The 19796-nt window shown below is 45.1% G+C and overlaps 1 protein-coding gene across 3 annotated transcripts in view; it reads left to right on the forward strand.

Moving 5' to 3' along the window:
• The window catches only part of BICC1 (BicC family RNA binding protein 1), a 317587-nt gene that overhangs the window by 115534 nt on the left and 182257 nt on the right, over nt 1–19796 (forward strand). For all 3 annotated transcript variants that reach the window (XM_075612943.1, XM_075612944.1, XM_075612945.1), the window contains one exon: nt 8102–8148. In XM_075612943.1, the coding sequence (XP_075469058.1) occupies nt 8102–8148 (47 nt within the window). The remainder of the gene's footprint in view (nt 1–8101; nt 8149–19796) is intronic.

The following is a 19796-nucleotide window of genomic DNA, read 5'->3' on the forward strand; positions in this document are numbered from 1 at the left end:
TAAATGGGACTACAGTATTAAACCTTAGAAAAATGTATGTGATCACAAGTTAACAAAAATAACTTTGAGATTTGAAAATAAGTCCACTTTGCCTCAGGTTTCCTGCTTCCCACCCAGGGCCGGGTGGGATAGATCCGGAGCTTCTAGACGGTCCTCCCTTTCACTCCGCGCTGAATCTTCCAGTGGTCCCCTGGGCCTTGGAACGTTGCGGATTTCTGGCCGTGTAGACCCCGGGCTCCAAGGAAATTCTCTGCTTCTGGAGGTGTTAACCAGAATTGTTTCCCATCTCTGTTTACAACTAAACGGAATGGGAAGGCCCTTCTATAGCGGATCTCGTGGTCTCTTTAGAACCGCTGTGATTGGGCGGAGGCTTCCTCTTGAAATTGTAGATCTGGACAGATTTTGAAAGATCCCGGCGTCTTCAAATTCCACATTCTTCCCACTGCCTCATTATTTTCTCCTTGGTGGTGTAATTTGTCTATTCCATCCCTGCATTTCTGAGGGTCTGCTAATCTTGAACCTAAGGGTCGGTGCGCTCAGTCCATAGGATGATCACTGGTTAGTGACGGGTCTATTTGAGTAAATAGGTTTGTTTAAATAGATCTGCAACTCAACCGGCTCGACTGCTTCTGGGATATTTTATTCTGAGGCTTTGCCTCCTTCCCCGATTTTCCAGATCATCAACGGTGTTCGTTAGATTCTTGATTTCGTCGTTAAGTCTGAATAACTCTTCCATTGAGCCTTGGCTCTGCAGGGATTCTTAGTTTATTTTCCAGCTGCACCGTTTGTTCTGTTAGGGAATTTAGACCTGCCTTAAATTCAGCAATAGCCTGGTCGAGAGCCACTTGAAAAACACCTTGCATCTCTTTAAATGGGTCTTTTAAAATCTTTGGTGTGTTTTTTGTATTTTCATCTGTCTTGTTCGTGATCTGAGTTGGTAAAGCTTCCTCCTTGTTGTTGTGGCTGCGCGTGCGCCGTCTTGATTTTCAGGCACCGGAGAAGCAACCTTCTGAAGTTATCGGCAGACCGACGGGGTCGCCGGCCTCCGATCTTTCTTAGGGGGAGGCATACCAGTATGTTCCGCTTGCAGGGGGATTAGTTTTTAGGCAATTTTGGCCGGTTTGGGGGTCTCTTATGTCCGCTATCGGCGCGGAGTCCTCAAAGCTAGCCTAGAGCGCTGTTGTCATCAGACGCTGCATGCGCGCCCCCTGGGAATCGGACATTTTTGCAAACAGATGTAGTCAACAGTTTGTGTCCCCACTGCTGAGGAAAGGCGCGGGAATGCAACGGAGTCCTCCTCTGGCAGCAGGGATGAACGCAGTGGGAGGTCCGATACAGAAGTATGGACACTCTGTAGGGCGCCATGGCTTATGTTTTTCTTTGTGTTGCGGATCTGGGTAGAGTTTCTGGCTGCATCTGTAAGTAAGCCGGCCGGTATATTGGATGTTAAATATGATGGATAACAGTGTTACAGGCCCAAGTCTGTTTTTATTTCAACTCCAGTACCTGTATGTTACAAGATATACAGTATCTAGTGGATAAACTCCTATTCCTATCTGTTTTGTTAAAGTTATGAGATCCACATTTTTAGATGGGGCAAGTATTGCCTCCTTAGTAATATTGTGCCACACACCAGCATTAAGACATAGAATGTAGATTAACATTGTCTGCCTACATACTGTATGAATGTAGATGCTAGTCAGCCACTTTTTCATAGGTACTGTAGAAATAGTCTTTACTGCAGAGCTCCCAAAGTTCAACAATTATCTTGCAGTCAACAAGCCAGGTTTATAATAATTATAATATAATTTATAATTAGAGCTAAATTAAATTAATCGGTTTGCCATTAAAAAAAATAACTTGTTTGTTGTGTTTTAAAAAAAAAAAAATTTTTTGTAAAGCTTATTGAAGTTACACATTTAAGAGGGGAAAAAGAACAGGAACTCTTCCTGTTGCCATGTGGTGTTATCCATTATAATAGAAGAACTTTCTGATCTGTGTAATACTTTCAGCTCTCTATAGGTGACTGGATGATCAGATGTAACTAAATAATCTAGCAGCATACAGTAGATGCGTCACTGGTAAAGAAACTCCTTTTAAGGGAAAAATGTCGTATTAAAATTGCATTTTATCAAATAGTCCCTGCCACAGAGCAAAAAATGATATCCCGGGAAGTGACAGAAAGATAATGATCATTATACCACACAGAGCTCCATTCACGTGGTTATTTCATTGATATTTAGCCCTTGAGATATCATACTGTTATTATCTCGCATAACATTTTGGTAACTTTCCCCCTGTTTGGGGTGTAGCCTGCCTTCAAAGTTAAATGTACAGTATTAACTAGGATTGGTTTAATTTCTTAACACCAAAGGGAGTGGAGAAAAGAGTTCCTTAATGTTGCTTTCACACAGACCCCCTGTGTATATACAAAACTTTAAGATGAGCAGGTTACTCCATCTAGTATAACTTGCTTTTTCAACATATATCTGTTATTATTTATAAAATATTTTACCAGGAAGTAATACATTGAGAGTTACTTCTCGTTTTCAAGTATGTCCTGGGCACAGAGTTAAGACAAATAATACATGGTTACAATTAGTTACATAAATGAACAGGGTATTCATTATATACAAGACATTGCATGCACAGTTAAAGAAAATATATATTATGGGCGTATGAAACAGTTACAGACCAGATTAAAATGTGAGACAGCCTTAGTTTTGAAAGAACAGACTGGTGGTGGATGTGAGAGTCTCTGGTAGGTTGTTCCAGTTTTGGGGTGCACGGTAAGAGGAGGAACGGCCGGATACTTTGTTGAGCCTTGGGACCATGAACAGTCTTGGAGTCTGATCTGAGATAAGTGCTGCATGTGGTAGGGGTGAGGAGCTTGTTCAGATAGCTTGCCCAGAAAGTATTTGAAGGCAAGACAGGAAAGGTGAACTTTGCGCCTAGACTCGTGATGACCAATCTAGTTCTTTGAGCATTTCGCAGTGATGTGTGTTGTAGTTGCATTGGAGAACAAAACGACAAATTGAATTGTAGAGGGTGTCAAGTTTGCTAAGGTGGGTTTGAGGTGCCAAGCCACATACTATGTCTCCATAGTCAATAATTGGCATAAGCATCTGCTGTGCGATACGCTTTCTGACGAGGAGACTTAGGGAGGATTTGTTCCTGTAAAGTGCCCCTAGTTTGGCATAGGTCTTGGTTGTCAGGTTATCTATGTGCATCCCGAATGTTAAGAGGGAGTCAAACCATATGCCCAGGTATTTAAAACTAGTGACAGGGGTTAGGGTGGTGTTAGTGTTGTTCTAATCTCGAGATCAGTCGCTGGAAGCTTTAAAAAATTTAGTTTTGGTCCCAAATACCATTGTTAGTCTTGTCCAGTGTTTAAAAACAGTTTGTTGTGGGAAATCCAGTTTTCGAGTCTCAAAGTCAGACTGAAGTATGTGTTGACGGTCAGAGAGGCTATGGCTGTGTGCATATAGGATTGTGTCATATGCATACATGCAGCAGTATTGTGTACATGTAGATTTTCTTTACTAGCTACTTCTGTAACTTAAATTATATTGTTGCAAATGTAACATGTTTCTAATTTAAAATGAGCTTCTTTGTATACAACCCCCATCACCACTGACCATTTAGTCACATAAGCTATTAATTTCTTGTGCAGCAAATCATTGTCACGGTAGCTTATGACAATATATAATGAACACCAAATATCTGGGTTGAACTGAACGAGGCTTAGATATAATAAAATATAATTTATTCCTTAAATTAGGTGAACACAGCAATATAGTACAATTAACAGGCAAGAAGGTAACACTTACTTAGGGTTGGGGGATGGAGAAGTATCAGCTAGCAATTCTCCAGCAATCCGGTGACATTCAAGATGGTATCAGATGAACTAAAAACTGTATGGTTGATACAGTTTATATACCTGTGTAACCCTATTCTTAACATTGAATACAGACTATTGGTGGACAATTATCTGTATCCAATCCCTAACGTGGAGACACAGATTAACCCATGCCCCCCAGCTAATTAGCCCATGTGTACTGGGACTCTATGGGTAGCCCCATAATTAAATCAGGGGCAACATCAGGGGCAACGACCAGTCTACCAAATGAAGTATCTGCATTGTTTGTAGGTGTAGACATAACACTTACAAACCACTCCAGTTTGATGATTCTCCACCCTCAGGTAACAATTAGAGTGGCAGAGTCTGTTGATTAGTACTTGGTCTGTTGATTAGTACTTAGTGTAAACAATCAGGCAGTTAACTTTTGATCACAGTGCTTAGGCTCAATCAGCCGGCTGCCCTTCATGACCTATTAGCATAGCAGATGGGGTCTGCATTTTCAGAACAGATCCAAAATACCATACATATACACTTTAATATCTACACATATTAATGAATTCTGGTGGGCTCAGTGGGTCGAAATTTGCCAGTTTTTAATGCCTACAGTGGCTCCACATATTGGCCAAATATCAACTCTCTGCGACCTCCAGAACTGGAGATACAGAAATGCACTTTAAAACATCTTTAAAATACAGGATTATAATGAAACATGGGAACAGGGGAACATACATTTTCATGACATGACAAGGTGTAAACCACATTCCTGGACCGCAGTCCAGTTAACCCCTTTCCTCTCCCTGTGAGGTCAGGGGGAGGCCATATGGGGTGCAACCCCTTTAATACCGGGCCAACCCCCCTCTCCCTCTACACAGATCTATTAGTGATGTCCCAGAATGTTGTTGCAAAGGAGCTTAACAGGAGTTGCACACAAATGACTTCTCTTTGAAGCAGCCATTTGTGCCGCTTATCCTTAGACTGCCCTATGGCCGTACTTGGTATGGCACAGAGGCTGGCATTCCAGAGGCCCTTGTGACACTGTGTGCCATGCAGCTTCACCTGTAGGTGGCTTCTTCCGGTGCCGGCTCTGCGCTTCGTTTTGTTTCCCGATGATGAAATTGACACTATTTTACCAGCTACATTTTTGAAGTGAAACTTCCTTAGTGGCACCTCATTCAAACTAGGGCAAAAAAGAATTGTGGAGACAGAAATGAAACGGATGTGACGTCAGTGCTGGCAGTTGAGGCCGGGCTGTGTTCTGGCTCAGCCCGACCCCAACACTGACATCACACCCGCTCAACAAATCAGATGCGGCGGCGGCAATAGCCGCCGGCGCCGCTCCTAATGGCCCCCGCTCCCCCCACACGGCCGCAGACATATGCGGCGGCGGCGATAGCCGCCGGCGCCGCTCCTAACGCTACTATACGTCCCAGTGACGTCAGGCGCTGGTGGGGGAACTCCGTCAGCTGTCTGAAGCTGCTCCGGTCCCACCGCTGTTATTCCTCTTATGTCAGAAGCATACAGACTCCTCTGTCACCCTGCAAGTCCCCCTGCCCCCGGAGCAAACACTCATGGCCCCGGCTTTGCACTCCTCTGTCACCCTGCAAGTCCCCCTGCCCCCGGAGCAAACACTCATGGCCCCGGCTTTGCACTCCTCTGTCACCCTGCAAGTCCCCCTGCCCCCGGAGCAAACACTCATGGCCCCGGCTTTGCACTCCTCTGTCACCCTGCAAGTCCCCCTGCCCCCGGAGCAAACACTCATGGCCCCGGCTTTGCACTCCTCTGTCACCCTGCAAGTCCCCCTGCCCCCGGAGCAAACACTCATGGCCCCGGCTTTGCACTCCTCTGTCACCCTGCAAGTCCCCCTGCCCCCGGAGCAAACACTCATGGCCCCGGCTTTGCACTCCTCTGTCACCCTGCAAGTCCCCCTGCCCCCGGAGCAAACACACTCAAACACACTGACACAAACAAACACACATAATTACATACACATACCTCCGCAGGTGGGCTTGCTGCCACAGGATACACGGGCAGGAGAGTCCTCTGCCGCGGGGCTGGACACTCCTCTGCCGCCGGGCGGGAGACTCCTCTGCCGCGGGGCGGGAAACTCCTCTGCGGCGCCGTTCCCCGCCCACTGCCATGCCGCGCGCCACGCATGCGCAGAAGCGGCTGGCAGCGGCGCCTGGGAATAGGGTGGTTTGAGCGCGCCGCCGGGGGGGGGGGGTGGGGAAGGGGGGAGCTTGAGCGCGCCGCCGGGGGGGGGGGGTGGGGAAGGGGGAGCTTGAGCGCTCCGCCGGGGGGGGGAGCTTGAGCGCGCCGCCGGGGGGGGAGCTTGAGCGCGCCGCCGGGTTGTGGGGAAGGGGGGAGCTTGAGCTCGCCGCCGGGTTGTGGGGAAGGGGGGAGCTTGAGCGCGCCACCGGGTTGTGGGGAAGGGGGGAGCTTGAGCGCGCCACCGGGTTGTGGGGAAGGGGGGAGCTTGAGCGCGCCGCCGGGGGGTGGGGAAGGGGGGAGCTTGAGCGCGCCGCCGGGGGGGTGGGGGGGGTATCTGCTCACAAGACTCAGACTGAGCCCCCCGGGTCCGCAGCTCCGTCGGGGGTGGGGGGAGTCAGGAGAGAGGGGGCAGGACACAGACAGAGAGACATACGGTACACACAGAGAGATACACATACACTGACAGACACGCACACACTGACATACACACATTGACTGACACACACATTGACTGACACATACACACAATGACACACACACACTTACTCTGACGCACACACACACACTGACTGACACACACACACACACACTTACTCTGACGCATGCACACACTGACGCACGCGCACACACTCTGACGCACGCGCACACACTCTGACGCACGCGCACACACTGACGCACGCGCACACACTGACGCACGCACGCGCACACTCTGACACACACTGACACACGCACGCACACCCCAGTGATGTACCGAACACCGCCCCTGAATGATGTGCCTATTCCTTCCCCCCCACTGTGAGCTCCCCCACCCGCTCAACATTCATGATGCTGGTACTGCTGCCAATAAACACATACACACACACACTGACGCATGCACACTTTGACGCACGCGCACGCACACTGACTGTCACACATACGCACACACACTGACTGACACACATACACTCACTGACCGACACAGAGAGACATTCACACAACACAGAGAGAGAGAGACATACACACACACACACACACACACACACACACACACACACACACACACACACAAAATGACTGACACAAATACACACACTGACTGACACACACACACACAAACAAACACATACATACTCACTGACTGACACACTGACACATGTGTGCCGAGCACGCGCGTTATAAGTCAATTTCTGTGACAAAAGTCAATGAAGTTTCACTTACTATGCGCGTGCACAGCACACACAGCTTTTTTTTATTATTTAATACATCATTAACATACTTAAATATTATTACAAAATCTAAATACGGCAAAAACATTTTGCCATTTTCTAAGCGTTAATACGGCACCAATATATGGCATTCGGAAACGCACTACATTGCAGCACTGGTGCACAATTCCTGTATGTTAAAATAAATGCTAGAAACATAATGCTGTAAATAGACGTGCTTGTTAGTTTAAATTTCAAATCTGAATTATTTTATCTACAGTATTTGTAGTTTCTACCCAAAACATTCAATAACGGTGATTGCTCGAGGTTTTTATGTCCAATGTTTTGGTTGTCAACGCTGAAAGGTTTCTATAGCTATGAATCGGTTGAAATATCTTTTAATACAGGGGTGCGCAAACTGGGGGTTCTAGATTTCTTTTTGGGGGGGGGGGGCGCGATGGTTACAGAAGCCCGCACTCGTTCCCAAGGCGTTTAAATTAAATGCAGAGGGACCGTGCGAGGCCTCTGTAACTTCTCTTACTGAGGCGCGCGAGCAGTAGGGGGCGCAGGGCAAAATGTTTGCACACCCATGTTGTAATAGACAAACATAAGTGGTGTTTTCAGTTACTGTCATACACAAGTCCCTCCTTTGTGTATATATTGGTCCCATTCATGGTACAACACCGTTGTACTGTATGAACAACTAACTACAGGTCTCATTAAGGCGGATTACAGTACATGTTGCAATAAAGCTACACTTTAAGGGTTAATATACAATGTTTTTGTTAAACAAAATGTAAGATTTGTGTACTACTTAATAAACATTGATTTTATATTTCATTTACAGCTGCAGCAGAAGGAAAAGGCAAAAGTGGAGAAGATTTCTTTCAGAAGGTAAGATTTGTTCCATTCATTGAGTACCTGCAATGCATGTTGAGGTTGGTGGCATTATGTTCACCTCGAGGGCTGCATTAACTTGCCACTTCCCAAGTGCTGCTGTCACTGAGCGTGTGAATGGAACATGCCACTTCCCAAGTGCTGCTGTCACTAAGCGTGTGAAGGAAACATGCCACTTCCCAAGTGCTGCTGTCACTGAGCGTGTGAAGGGAACATGCCACTTCCCAAGTGCTGCTGTCACTAAGCGTGTGAAGGGAACATGCCACTTCCCAAGTGCTGCTGTCACTGAGCGTGTGAAGGGAACATGCCACTTCCCAAGTGCTGCTGTCACTGAGCGTGTGAAGGGAACATGCCACTTCCCAAGTGCTGCTGTCACTGAGCGTGTGAAGGGAACATGCCACTTCCCAAGTGCTGCTGTCACTGAGCGTGTGAAGGGAACATGCCACTTCCCAAGTGCTGCTGTCACTGAGCGTGTGAAGGGAACATGCCACTTCCCAAGTGCTGCTGTCACTGAGCGTGTGAAGGAAACATGCCACTTCCCAAGTGCTGCTGTCACTGAGCGTGTGAATGAAACATGCCACTTCCCAAGCGCTGCTGTCACTGAGCGTGTGAAGGAAACATGCCACTTCCCAAGCGCTGCTGTCACTGAGCGTGTGAAGGGAACATGCCACTTCCCAAGTGCTGCTGTCACTGAGCGTGTGAAGGGAACACGCCACTTCCCAAGCGCTGCTGTCACTGAGCGTGTGAAGGGAACATGCCACTTCCCAAGCGCTGCTGTCACTGAGCGTGTGAAGGGAACATGCCACTTCCCAAGTGCTGCTGTCCCTGAGCGTGTGAAGGGAACATGCCACTTCCCAAGCGCTGCTGTCACTGAGCGTGTGAAGGGAACATGCCACTTCCCAAGCGCTGCTGTCACCGAGCGTGTGAAGGGAACATGCCACTTCCCAAGCGCTGCTGTCACTGAGCGTGTGAAGGGAACATGCCACTTCCCAGGTGCTGCTGTCACTGAGCGTGTGAAGGGAACATGCCACTTCCCAAGCGCTGCTGTCACTGAGCGTGTGAAGGGAACATGCCACTTCCCAAGCGCTGCTGTCACTGAGCGTGTGAAGGGAACATGCCACTTCCCAAGCGCTGCTGTCACTGAGCGTGTGAAGGGAACATGCCACTTCCCAAGTGCTGCTGTCACTGAGCGTGTGAAGGGAACATGCCACTTCCCAAGTGCTGCTGTCACTGAGCGTGTGAAGGAAACATGCCACTTCCCAAGCGCTGCTGTCACTGAGCGTGTGACGGAAACACGCCACTTCCCAAGCGCTGCTGTCACTGAGCGTGTGAAGGGAACATGCCACTTCCCAAGCGCTGCTGTCACTGAGCGTGTGAAGGGAACATGCCACTTCCCAAGTGCTGCTGTCACTGAGCGTGTGACGGAAACACGCCACTTCCCAAGCGCTGCTGTCACTGAGCGTGTGACGGAAACACGCCACTTCCCAAGTGCTGCTGTCACTGAGCGTGTGAAGGGAACATGCCACTTCCCAAGCGCTGCTGTCACTGAGCGTGTGAATGGAACATGCCACTTCCCAAGCGCTGCTGTCACTGAGCGTGTGAAGGGAACATGCCACTTCCCAAGCGCTGCTGTCACTGAGCGTGTGAATGGAACATGCCACTTCCCAAGTGCTGCTGTCACTGAGCGTGTGAAGGGAACATGCCACTTCCCAAGCGCTGCTGTCACTGAGCGTGTGAAGGAAACATGCCACTTCCCAAGCGCTGCTGTCACTGAGCGTGTGAAGGAAACATGCCACTTCCCAAGTGCTGCTGTCACTGAGCGTGTGAAGGGAACATGCCACTTCCCAAGTGCTGCTGTCACTGAGCGTGTGAAGGGAACATGCCACTTCCCAAGTGCTGCTGTCACTGAGCGTGTGAAGGAAACATGCCACTTCCCAAGTGCTGCTGTCACTGAGCGTGTGAAGGGAACATGCCACTTCCCAAGCGCTGCTGTCACTGAGCGTGTGAAGGGAACATGCCACTTCCCAAGTGCTGCTGTCACTGAGCGTGTGAAGGGAACATGCCACTTCCCAAGTGCTGCTGTCACTGAGCGTGTGAAGGAAACATGCCACTTCCCAAGTGCTGCTGTCACTGAGCGTGTGAATGGAACATGGCACTTCCCAAGTGCTGCTGTCACTGAGCGTGTGAAGGGAACATGCCACTTCCCAAGCGCTGCTGTCACTGAGCGTGTGAAGGGAACACGCCACTTCAGTTTGTGCCTCAGATGTAGGAAATATTTTCACATTTGACGGGATGCAGATTTTTGACATGTTCGTATTTTGTCAGACATTGAAAATGACGTATTGCTAACCTAGAAGAAACTAACAATGTATACATACTATTAAAATGTGTCAAACGTCTCACGCCATGAGTTCTATTGCTTTATATAACTTCATATTTGCAGGAGCAAATTAAACCAACACCTTGAATCAACAACTCCTGATGTACAGTACATTGATGCTGAACGTGCAATCTATTTAATAAGGAATATGCTCATTTGTGATGTTGGATATACAATGAATATTTTGTTGAAATCAAATGACATTTATTGAGCAATGTGTAAAATCGCAGATATTATTTACTTTTAGTTTATTTGGAATGCTTATTTGAATCATACATGTTGTATATATGTTTTGCAGATGTTACATAGCAGAAACATTAGCAATACCTGTAATGGCCATCAGAGGGATATTTTGATCAGAAAAGAACAGTCTGCTCTCGATATCCTTTAATTAAAGCAGCAATACGGGTTCACTAAAAATAAAATAAAAATGATTACAGGTTTGAAGCAGGGGGTCTCCGGAGTTGAACCTTGTTAATTAGGGCTCCAAGGACCCCCTGATTCCGGAGATACCGGCACCCCCTACGGAGGTAAGTTTCTCTGCAGAGTTTAAAGGTCCAGGTCATGCAGGCCAATAGGAAATCGCACTGGATGATGTCACAGCTTCCCACTAGCCCGTGCGACATTTAAACGCCACCATTAGATTAGGGATCAGTTTCTCTGCTTGCAGGTATACCGGCACCACTACAGAGGCAAGTATCTCTGCAAGCAGGGGTTCCCCAAGGCTGAAGTTACCGGGGTTCAGCTCCGGAGACCTCCTGCTTCAAACCTGTAATAATATCTATCTATCTCTATATCTATCTCTCTATATCTATCTATATCTATATATACATCTTTGCTTTAATACTGAGTTGTACTTGTTCTACGTTCTTGTATCCGCATAAATAGAAAGAGAAAGTGATACCTGAGTAATCTTTATCATCTCCATAGCCTGGTATATAGGAGATTAGCACCTTTGTCATCGATACTTGGAGAGAAGTATACTTGTATAATCTATTGATCCACTGTGTACAGTATACATACAGAGTCAACAAATCCCTTTCTTCTGAACGTTGGATCAATATGACGTTGTTGTTGTAGTCTATTCCTTTGACCTTGCAGTTCTTGTCCAGAAATGTTAAACTATGTGTTACTATTTCTTTATTTTCGGTTTAATCTTAAATTGAAATCACCACATTGTTTGGAAACAAATTCCATAGTTTTACTCCTACCTCTGATTCAACCCTCACTGATGTTTAGTTACTGTACCCTTTACTAAATCTCTCTTTAGTTCGAGATTGCCATGAGGTCACCTCCGGTTTAGCAAAAGTCTAAGCCAACCTACTTGCAATGTGCAGATCCTACAAGAACATCTCTAATATCTGACACTTTTTTAAAATAAATAACTCCTACTTTTATACCATCACCAGCCTCCAACAAGAAAGGGCAACTACATTCACCCGTGGTCCGTCCGGTAAATGAATAAATGGATCAAAAATATTTTATAGGTTTACAGTGATTAAATATATCTCACCAAATGCTTCTATGCCTAAGGTGTCTCAAAGTAATGTACAGGTGCGCCGACGAGTATTCTAAAACTTGCCTTAAACTTGCCTTGGAAAATCTGGGGTAATCACCAACAAGACCCAGGTACATGCTGGGTACATGCTGGGTACATGCTGCGACATTTCAGTGACATTTCTGCAGAAAGACTAATGGCCCATCGGATTAACACAGCAGGGGTCCCTGGCAGTCCCATTCAGTTTGCATGGGACTGCCAGGGACCCCCAATGTTAATCCGATGGGCCATTAGTCTGTCTGCAGAAAGGTCACTAAAATGTTGCAGCATGTACCCAGCATGTACCCAGCATGTACCTGGGTCTTGTTGGTGATTACCCCAGATTTTTTTAAGAATACTCGTCGGCACTACAGTAGTTATTGTTTCTATAACAAACACAACGTGCATTTTATTCTAGCACGTATATATTACACATGCTTTAGAAAAGGCAGATGTCTTTTGTACATGTTGGTATTATTCTATGCTAATCTTACTGTACTATTTTGGGTAACACTCCATATTTGAGGTTATTATTCCAGTGTCGGATTTGGGGATTGATGAAATACACGCAAGTTCACATCATAAACAAAGCTTAGTGGTGTAAAATCTGTTATTCTATTGAATTTCAAGTGCCGTGAAGTATACAATCTCGTATAACCTAGATGTTGATTTGAACTGTAAACAAGGTCTGTTTTTACCACAGCACTTGGTCATGGTTATGCCTTTTGCTTCAATATGACGAGTCTTTCAATAACCACAGGCATACAATGTTAGTCATATTGTTGAATGCTGTTTGATTGGTACACAAAGAAGGAAGTATAGAAGATACTATTTTATTGACTAAAGCTGACCTATGTAAGGCACAAAGCATTGTTGTTGGAGGTGTAGATTTCTGTATCTTACTGCGTATTATATAATGTTGGACGTGCATTGTAGTAACAGTTACATGGCTGTATATCCCTTGATGAGTAGGTTGGGGTCAACAGTCCCCCCAAAATGATGAGTGTTGCAGAGTATACAGCCCCGATTTAAGATAAAATATTAATTATGCCAATGCATCCGGATATCATGGAGCGAGAACAATATGAGTGGACTATTGAAGTTGACAACTTCAACCCCTATTGTGGGAGGTGGCCTAGCGATGAGACATCATGAAGGGGATGACCGGTGGAGGGCTCACAACCAAAACTGGGCCCCCATCTACAAAGTACTGCATATATGGCCAATTCACCTGGAGTAATTGAAAAGTCACTTACTGGACCTCGTCGCTGTCATGGTAGAGGGGGTTTGGCCCGGTATTAGAGGGTTTGCACCCCATATGGCCACCCCCTGACCTCACTTGGGAGGCAAGGGTTAACTGGACTGCGGGCCAGTAATGTGTTTTACCCTGCTTCAGCACCCAAATGTGTATTCCCCTGTAACAATGTGTTTTTTCCATTCCAGTGTCTGCACCAACACATACACTGGGATCTATGCGGGAGGGAAAGGGTTAATGTTAATTCTGTGTTTATGACCCTTTGTCCCTTTTCCCGCCTTTGCAGGCTCCATTTTGCAGTTTCTCCATAGGTCGCCATGGGGGCTCAATACAATCCTATAGAGATTCTGGCGATTTGGGCCTGTTTCCGTAGAAGACCTGCAGGTGGCGCTCGAGAGGAGGAGCGGTGGTTCCCCATTGAAAGTGAATGGAGTAATGCATTTCAATGGGGATTCCTGGAACCGACCTCCGGAGTGGAGCTGGCAGCCTGCCAGACCGCAAAACCGCAAGAGCGGCAACATTGTCAAAAAAAGAGCTTTGATCGCGCAATTGGCGTGGAAACTAGGGCCTCGGTCAAGTTCACGGCCAATTTGCGTGGGAACTTTTGTTCTAGGGCACCCAGAAATAAAATGCTTTTTGCCCCTAGATGTTAGGAACCCCCTCACTTGACCCCAACAGGGTCCGACAATTAATGGCGGCGAGAAAGGGTCGCGCCGGCCAGGAGGGTCCTACCATTGACCGTAATGGCGGAGAAAGCCGTGTGGCTTTCCAACACTAAGTGTGAAACAGGGTAAACTGAAAACCCATAACGCTGGTTCCGTGGGGACCCGAGGGTTGGGAGTTGGCAAGGATGTAGTCACTGCATGACTGCATGGCAATTTCCAGCCCTTTCCCATCAACCGAACGGAGTAGGGTTAACTGTTAGTGTGTGTCCCATGTACTTCAATGGTAGCGGAGGTCCCATTGAATCCTATGGAGGCCCCGGCCCTATTGATTTTAATGGAGGGAAGCCGCGTGAAAAAACGGCTAAGTCAGAACGAGCAGAAACCTGGAACCCATAACTCCGGTTCTGTTCAACCTAGAGGGCTGAGATTCGGTCACCATGTAGTCCAAGTTCCGGCAGGATTGCATGGAAAATAACGACCCTCTCGGGGCAACAGAACGGTGTCAGGGTAATGGTAAAATTTAGGTTTCTGCCATTGATTTGCATGGCAGAAAAAAGCCACTTTTGTAATGTGCTTTTAAACTGTATTTTTGTATCTCCGGTTTTGGGGGTCGTGGAAGGCTGATATTTGGCCACTATGGCAAGGGTTCTCCGGCATGAGGACCTGGCAAATTTCAGCCCGCTCAGACCCACAGAACGGATTATTTTAATATATGTAGATATTAAAGCATGTATTGTATTTTTGGTCCAGGGTAAAAGCCCGGGAAGGCTAGAGCTCATATGGTATGTTAATGCTCAGGGGGGAGACAAGTGGTCTACAATAAACCCCCTGATCAAAGGCTCCCCCTCCCTGCTTGTGTATGCTAGCACAAAGGAAAGCAGGATGTGGGTACTTTATGATAAGTGTTGTTTCACACCTTGGGACAAAAGTTTTCCTTTCCCAAGCAGACTTTCAGACGCCGGTCTTGTGGGAGGGGGGCTAGGGAAATATGCCCCTGATTAGAATAATGTCCACCCAGTGGGCAGGTATTACGTTGCCTTAAGTGAGGTGGCAAGGAGGGATTGGGTGCAGATAATTGTCCTCCAATGACTTGCACTCAATGCCAGGGTATAGGAGTGACACTCCATATAAAGGAGTGTAAGCTCTATGCCCAGTGTCTTTCGTGATGTCTTCATTTGAACCTGTATTGCTGAATGAATTGCCAATCCTGTACCTGATTGCTTCATTGTCCAACCCTTAAGTAAGTGTCCATTTCTTGTCTGTTATTTGTATCATCTTGTGTGTTCTCCTTTAAGGAATAAACTATATTTATTATATCTAAGTCGTGTTCAATTCAATCCAGATATTATTTGGTGTATATTATACCCTGTCACAAGCTACCGTGACAGTCGCTCCATCTGGGTAGGTGTGCTCCTGTCTGTATGCCGTCAGCGAACGAACCTCTCAATGAAGAGAGAATCAGCGGGCACTGGTGGGCACAAATGTAAGGCTGGACTGTGCTATTGCAAACAAACTTAATTTATTAAATCATGCACAAAAACGAAAGATAAGAGGATGATGGCCCCCGGGGGAACTCTAACGCGTTTCACCCCTATGGGGCTCTTGCCCGATGATTCTCTCTTCATTGAGAGGTTCGTTCGCTGTATATCCCTTGTTGATTGGGATCCATTTATATGGATTTTGCTTATTATATTTTTTTGGTTCTAGTTATTATTTTAATCTCTACCTTTTACCAATTGGTCATAGATATGATGCTGACTTTGGGTTAAATGTGATATTGTTGTCTGTGACTGATTGGTGCAGAGTATTATGGGTCAACTTGTGTGCCATTAAACAAAAAACTTGTTTTCAGAGACTATTAACTTTTGACTCTCAAATGATAGGGTTGAAAACTGACTGTTTTAGTCGTTATTTTGGCAAGCTTTAGTGCCAAGTAATTGCTTTTGAGGCACTGTAACAGGATATTGAGAGGCTGGATATTAGGCTCAGATTAAATAAATTTACGCGGTTAATTTAAGAGAAGAAAATTGAGTAATATTTCCTCTGAGGAAGTCCGTTTCCTCCAAAGCCCTTTTATACCAGTCATGGGACGCACAAGCAGGATTCCGTGCAAACGTCGCTGATGGGGAAAATTCCGACAGCAGTCAGACTTCTTCTATAGCCACAGAGCCATAAAGTAGGTAGCAACAGACCCCACATACAGTCTGCCCTTGCCATCTGATTTATAGCTCCTTTTTATATAGGGCTACCAACCTAATTAATTAATCCAGCACATTGGGGGCTCCAGCTCAGGCCCAGAGTCTGAGTCTGTCCCCTTGAAGAGTTGATGAGTATGTTCTTATTGAATTTGCAAATATAAAGGTACATGGTCAGTGATTGAATAATGCTCTTAGAGTTCCATTGGATGGTATATACGATCACCAGGCTTTTACCAGTAATGATCTTTGCTCAGATGCTTGCTGGTAGCTATTTTGTTTAAGAACGAGATAAAGGTGGATTTTTTTTTCTCCCCCCACCCCTCCAGAAATTGTTGGTCCCTAACAAATACTGTATGAGAAATTTGTAAATGCAAATGTATTGGTCAGCAGCTTCTTGCCATACCCTATTTATTTCTAGAATCATTTGGTTTAATGCTAAAACACATGTTGTGGAATCCTCTGGTGGAAGACATTCATACTTTTTAAGCCGAAGAATGTCACATAGCTTATGATTTGTGATTTTGTTTCCTAATGTCCCAGCCATTTGGCTAATCAGCACACTTGAAAGGAACACAAACCATTCAAAACCATAAGCAATTTTGTACATATTACTATTTCAAGCGGTTCCATATGCTCAAGTGGCAAAGAAATAGACAAATATATCACTTTCAGCAAAGTACGTTACAAATTTTGTGGTTTTATTCCACTCATTGATATTACAATAGCCTTTATTTCCTTAATACAGAATACATAGTGATTAATGTGTTGGAAAGATTTTTTTTATTTTTTATAGTACAAATCAAATAGAGTACTCTTAGTATTAGCCCACAATGAACATGTATAAACTGTAATTTCAGTAGAATTTTGTGTGTATAATAGTTTTTGAAGCAGGCTAGGACTGGGCAAATTTGTTGGCGTATGGTTAAAGCCAGGTACATTGATTCCTCTTGGGTATAGTGCACATTTATGGAAAAGTGCAAATACTATGGTTGCATTGCGGCAATTGAATTGCACCCATTGATGTTTGCACCTTTACACATGCAAAACTTGCACCTTAAGCTGAGTTTCTAATGTGTATCGTGGAAGTCTGAATGTACAGTTTCTTACGTAAGAACTAGAGTATGTGTAATAGCAACACAAAACAACGCCCCACACTGATACTAGGGCTCGATGCAGAAAAAGCATTCGATATGGTGGCCTGGCCTTTTATGTTTAGCATGCTAAGAGAGGTGGGACTACACGAAAATTATATTAATGGTATCACTGCATTATACTCTAGCCTAACAGCTACAGTCCTTACCTCAGGCTATACTTAAGCACCCTTTGAGATCTCCAATGGTACTAGGCAGGGATGTCCATTATCCCCTCTGCTGTTTGCTATCTGCATAGAAGTTCTGGCCTCTAAAATATGATCAAATCCAGAGATGAGGTATCTCCATAGGCGACAAAGTTTACAAAGTATCCCTTTTTGCTGACGATATGTTGCTCTCCGTGACACAACCAGAGACATCCCTAAGAAGTTTGTTCGACACTAGACTAATTCGGCAAATTCTCAAATGTCAAAGTTAACCATACTAAATCAGAAGCTATAAGTTTATTTATATCTAAAGAAAAAGAAAATGAGTTGAAAAAGACTTCCCATAAAATGGAAAACGGACAAGTTAAGGTATTTAGGGATAAATATCACATAAATATACGAGGATATATATAAAATGCAAACTATCCAGATTTAATCAAAACTCTGAAAAAAGATCTAATAAAATGGTCAGGGCACCAGATATTCTGGTCAGGCAGGATTATATCAGTCAAAATGAACCTTCTTCCAAGAATATTGTATTTATTTCAAGTATTGCTTTACTGGTCTGCAACCCCGGGTACAAAACCATGGGTAGATATTGAGAGATCGGAAGCCCGGCAGCCAGACTTGGCAACCCTTCTATGGATAAAGAAGGAACACAGAGCAGAACACTATAAAGCCCATCCAGTTCTAACACACTCCCTAACCATCTGGGATAAAAATTGTAAATACAAGCAGATTTCATCTATCCCTTCGCTCCCAACAACCGATCAGGTTCAACCAAGAGTTCCCCTCATCACACCACTCAAATGTTTTTTTTAAAAATGGGAAGAAAAAGGACTATCCACCATTGGAAATATGTTGAAGTGAAATAGGATTAAGTCATTTATAGAAATAGAGGAATATGGGGTTCTGAACTCGCAGATATTTCAGTATATGCAACTCAAACACTAATGTTTTATCTATACAACCAAAGAATAATTGGAACAGACCCGTAACCACTTTGAGAGTTTGGTTTGTATCAGCTAGGCGAATATCATAAAGGGACAATCGCTCAATTTTATCAAGTTCTAATACGCCCGCTTAACGACCAAACAAGTAAAAATGTTTCAGAATGGGAGAGATCTAGATAAATCTTTAGATGGCGAGGATTGAGAGGAAATTTACGACAGACTAGCCAGAGCTTCCAGATGCCAAGCAGTTGGAGAAACGAACCTGAAAATTCTCCATAGATGTTACTGCACGCCTCCACTCTTTTTCCCACTAACCTCCCCAATGTGCTGGCGTAACTGCGGACAACTAGGCACGTTCAAACATATCTGGTGGTCATGCCCCAAGATTATTCTTTATTGTGGAAGAATTAGAAGATTAATTAAAGGGGTTGTAGACCTAGATCTGAGTTGGGATATGGAAACTGTGCTTTTACTAAAACCTATAGAAGGTCTTGAAAGGAAAGTAGACATATATGGCTAAGGGCGCTTTTTCTGATTGTTTTTGAAAAATCAGTAGCCACCAACCCTATAGTAAATAAAAGTTGTACTTAACCCTGCTTGAGGGCCGTACTCATCCTTGTCTTCATTGGCACCATTAAAATAAAGAACTAGCTATCGTAATTAAGGGGTTAAATCCTCACACTACCCACCTATTTTGATGTCTTGTACCAGAGGACCATGGCATCAATCGGTCTGACTGGGTGCTCCGAGACAGTCGAATGAGGACACCGGTGGCTTACTATACACAGGTTTGACCTCCTTAACTGAATGTACAAAATATTTTGTCTCCCATAAAGATGAGGGGACTGGACGGTAAAGGAGTCTTGAGCACCTATTATTCATCCAATCCCTGGACGTTTGAAAATAGGTTTATGTTCTAGGTTAGTTGTTACCTCTATCTGCCGGACATGCCCCATGTACCGAACCCTATAAACCCATCTCTGGGAGACACACACAGACTACTAGGGCCTGGACCACCTAGATTCAAACCACTATCTGGCCTGAAATATGTATATTTGAATATTTTTATATTCTCATCAATATAACTGTAAAGAAAATGGCTTTAGATGTTTATTTGACTACATATAGACCCCTCTGCCATTTCTTTCCTCTCCCCCCTTTACTACTGACCCCATCCTGTGCTATCAGAAAGCGAGACCAAAATGAGATCTTTGGCCCCTTTCTCCATGATAATTCACGGTTTTCTCTCGGGCTCAGCCTTTACATTAATGTCTATGTGCCAAATGAAGACCAGGCAGACTTTGAGGGAGGTCTTGGAATCAATCGATACACCATTTCTATCCTCCCTAATCATAGGAGG

The sequence above is a fragment of the Ascaphus truei genome, chromosome 8, assembly GCF_040206685.1.
Source record: "Ascaphus truei isolate aAscTru1 chromosome 8, aAscTru1.hap1, whole genome shotgun sequence".
Lineage (NCBI taxonomy): Eukaryota > Metazoa > Chordata > Amphibia > Anura > Ascaphidae > Ascaphus > Ascaphus truei.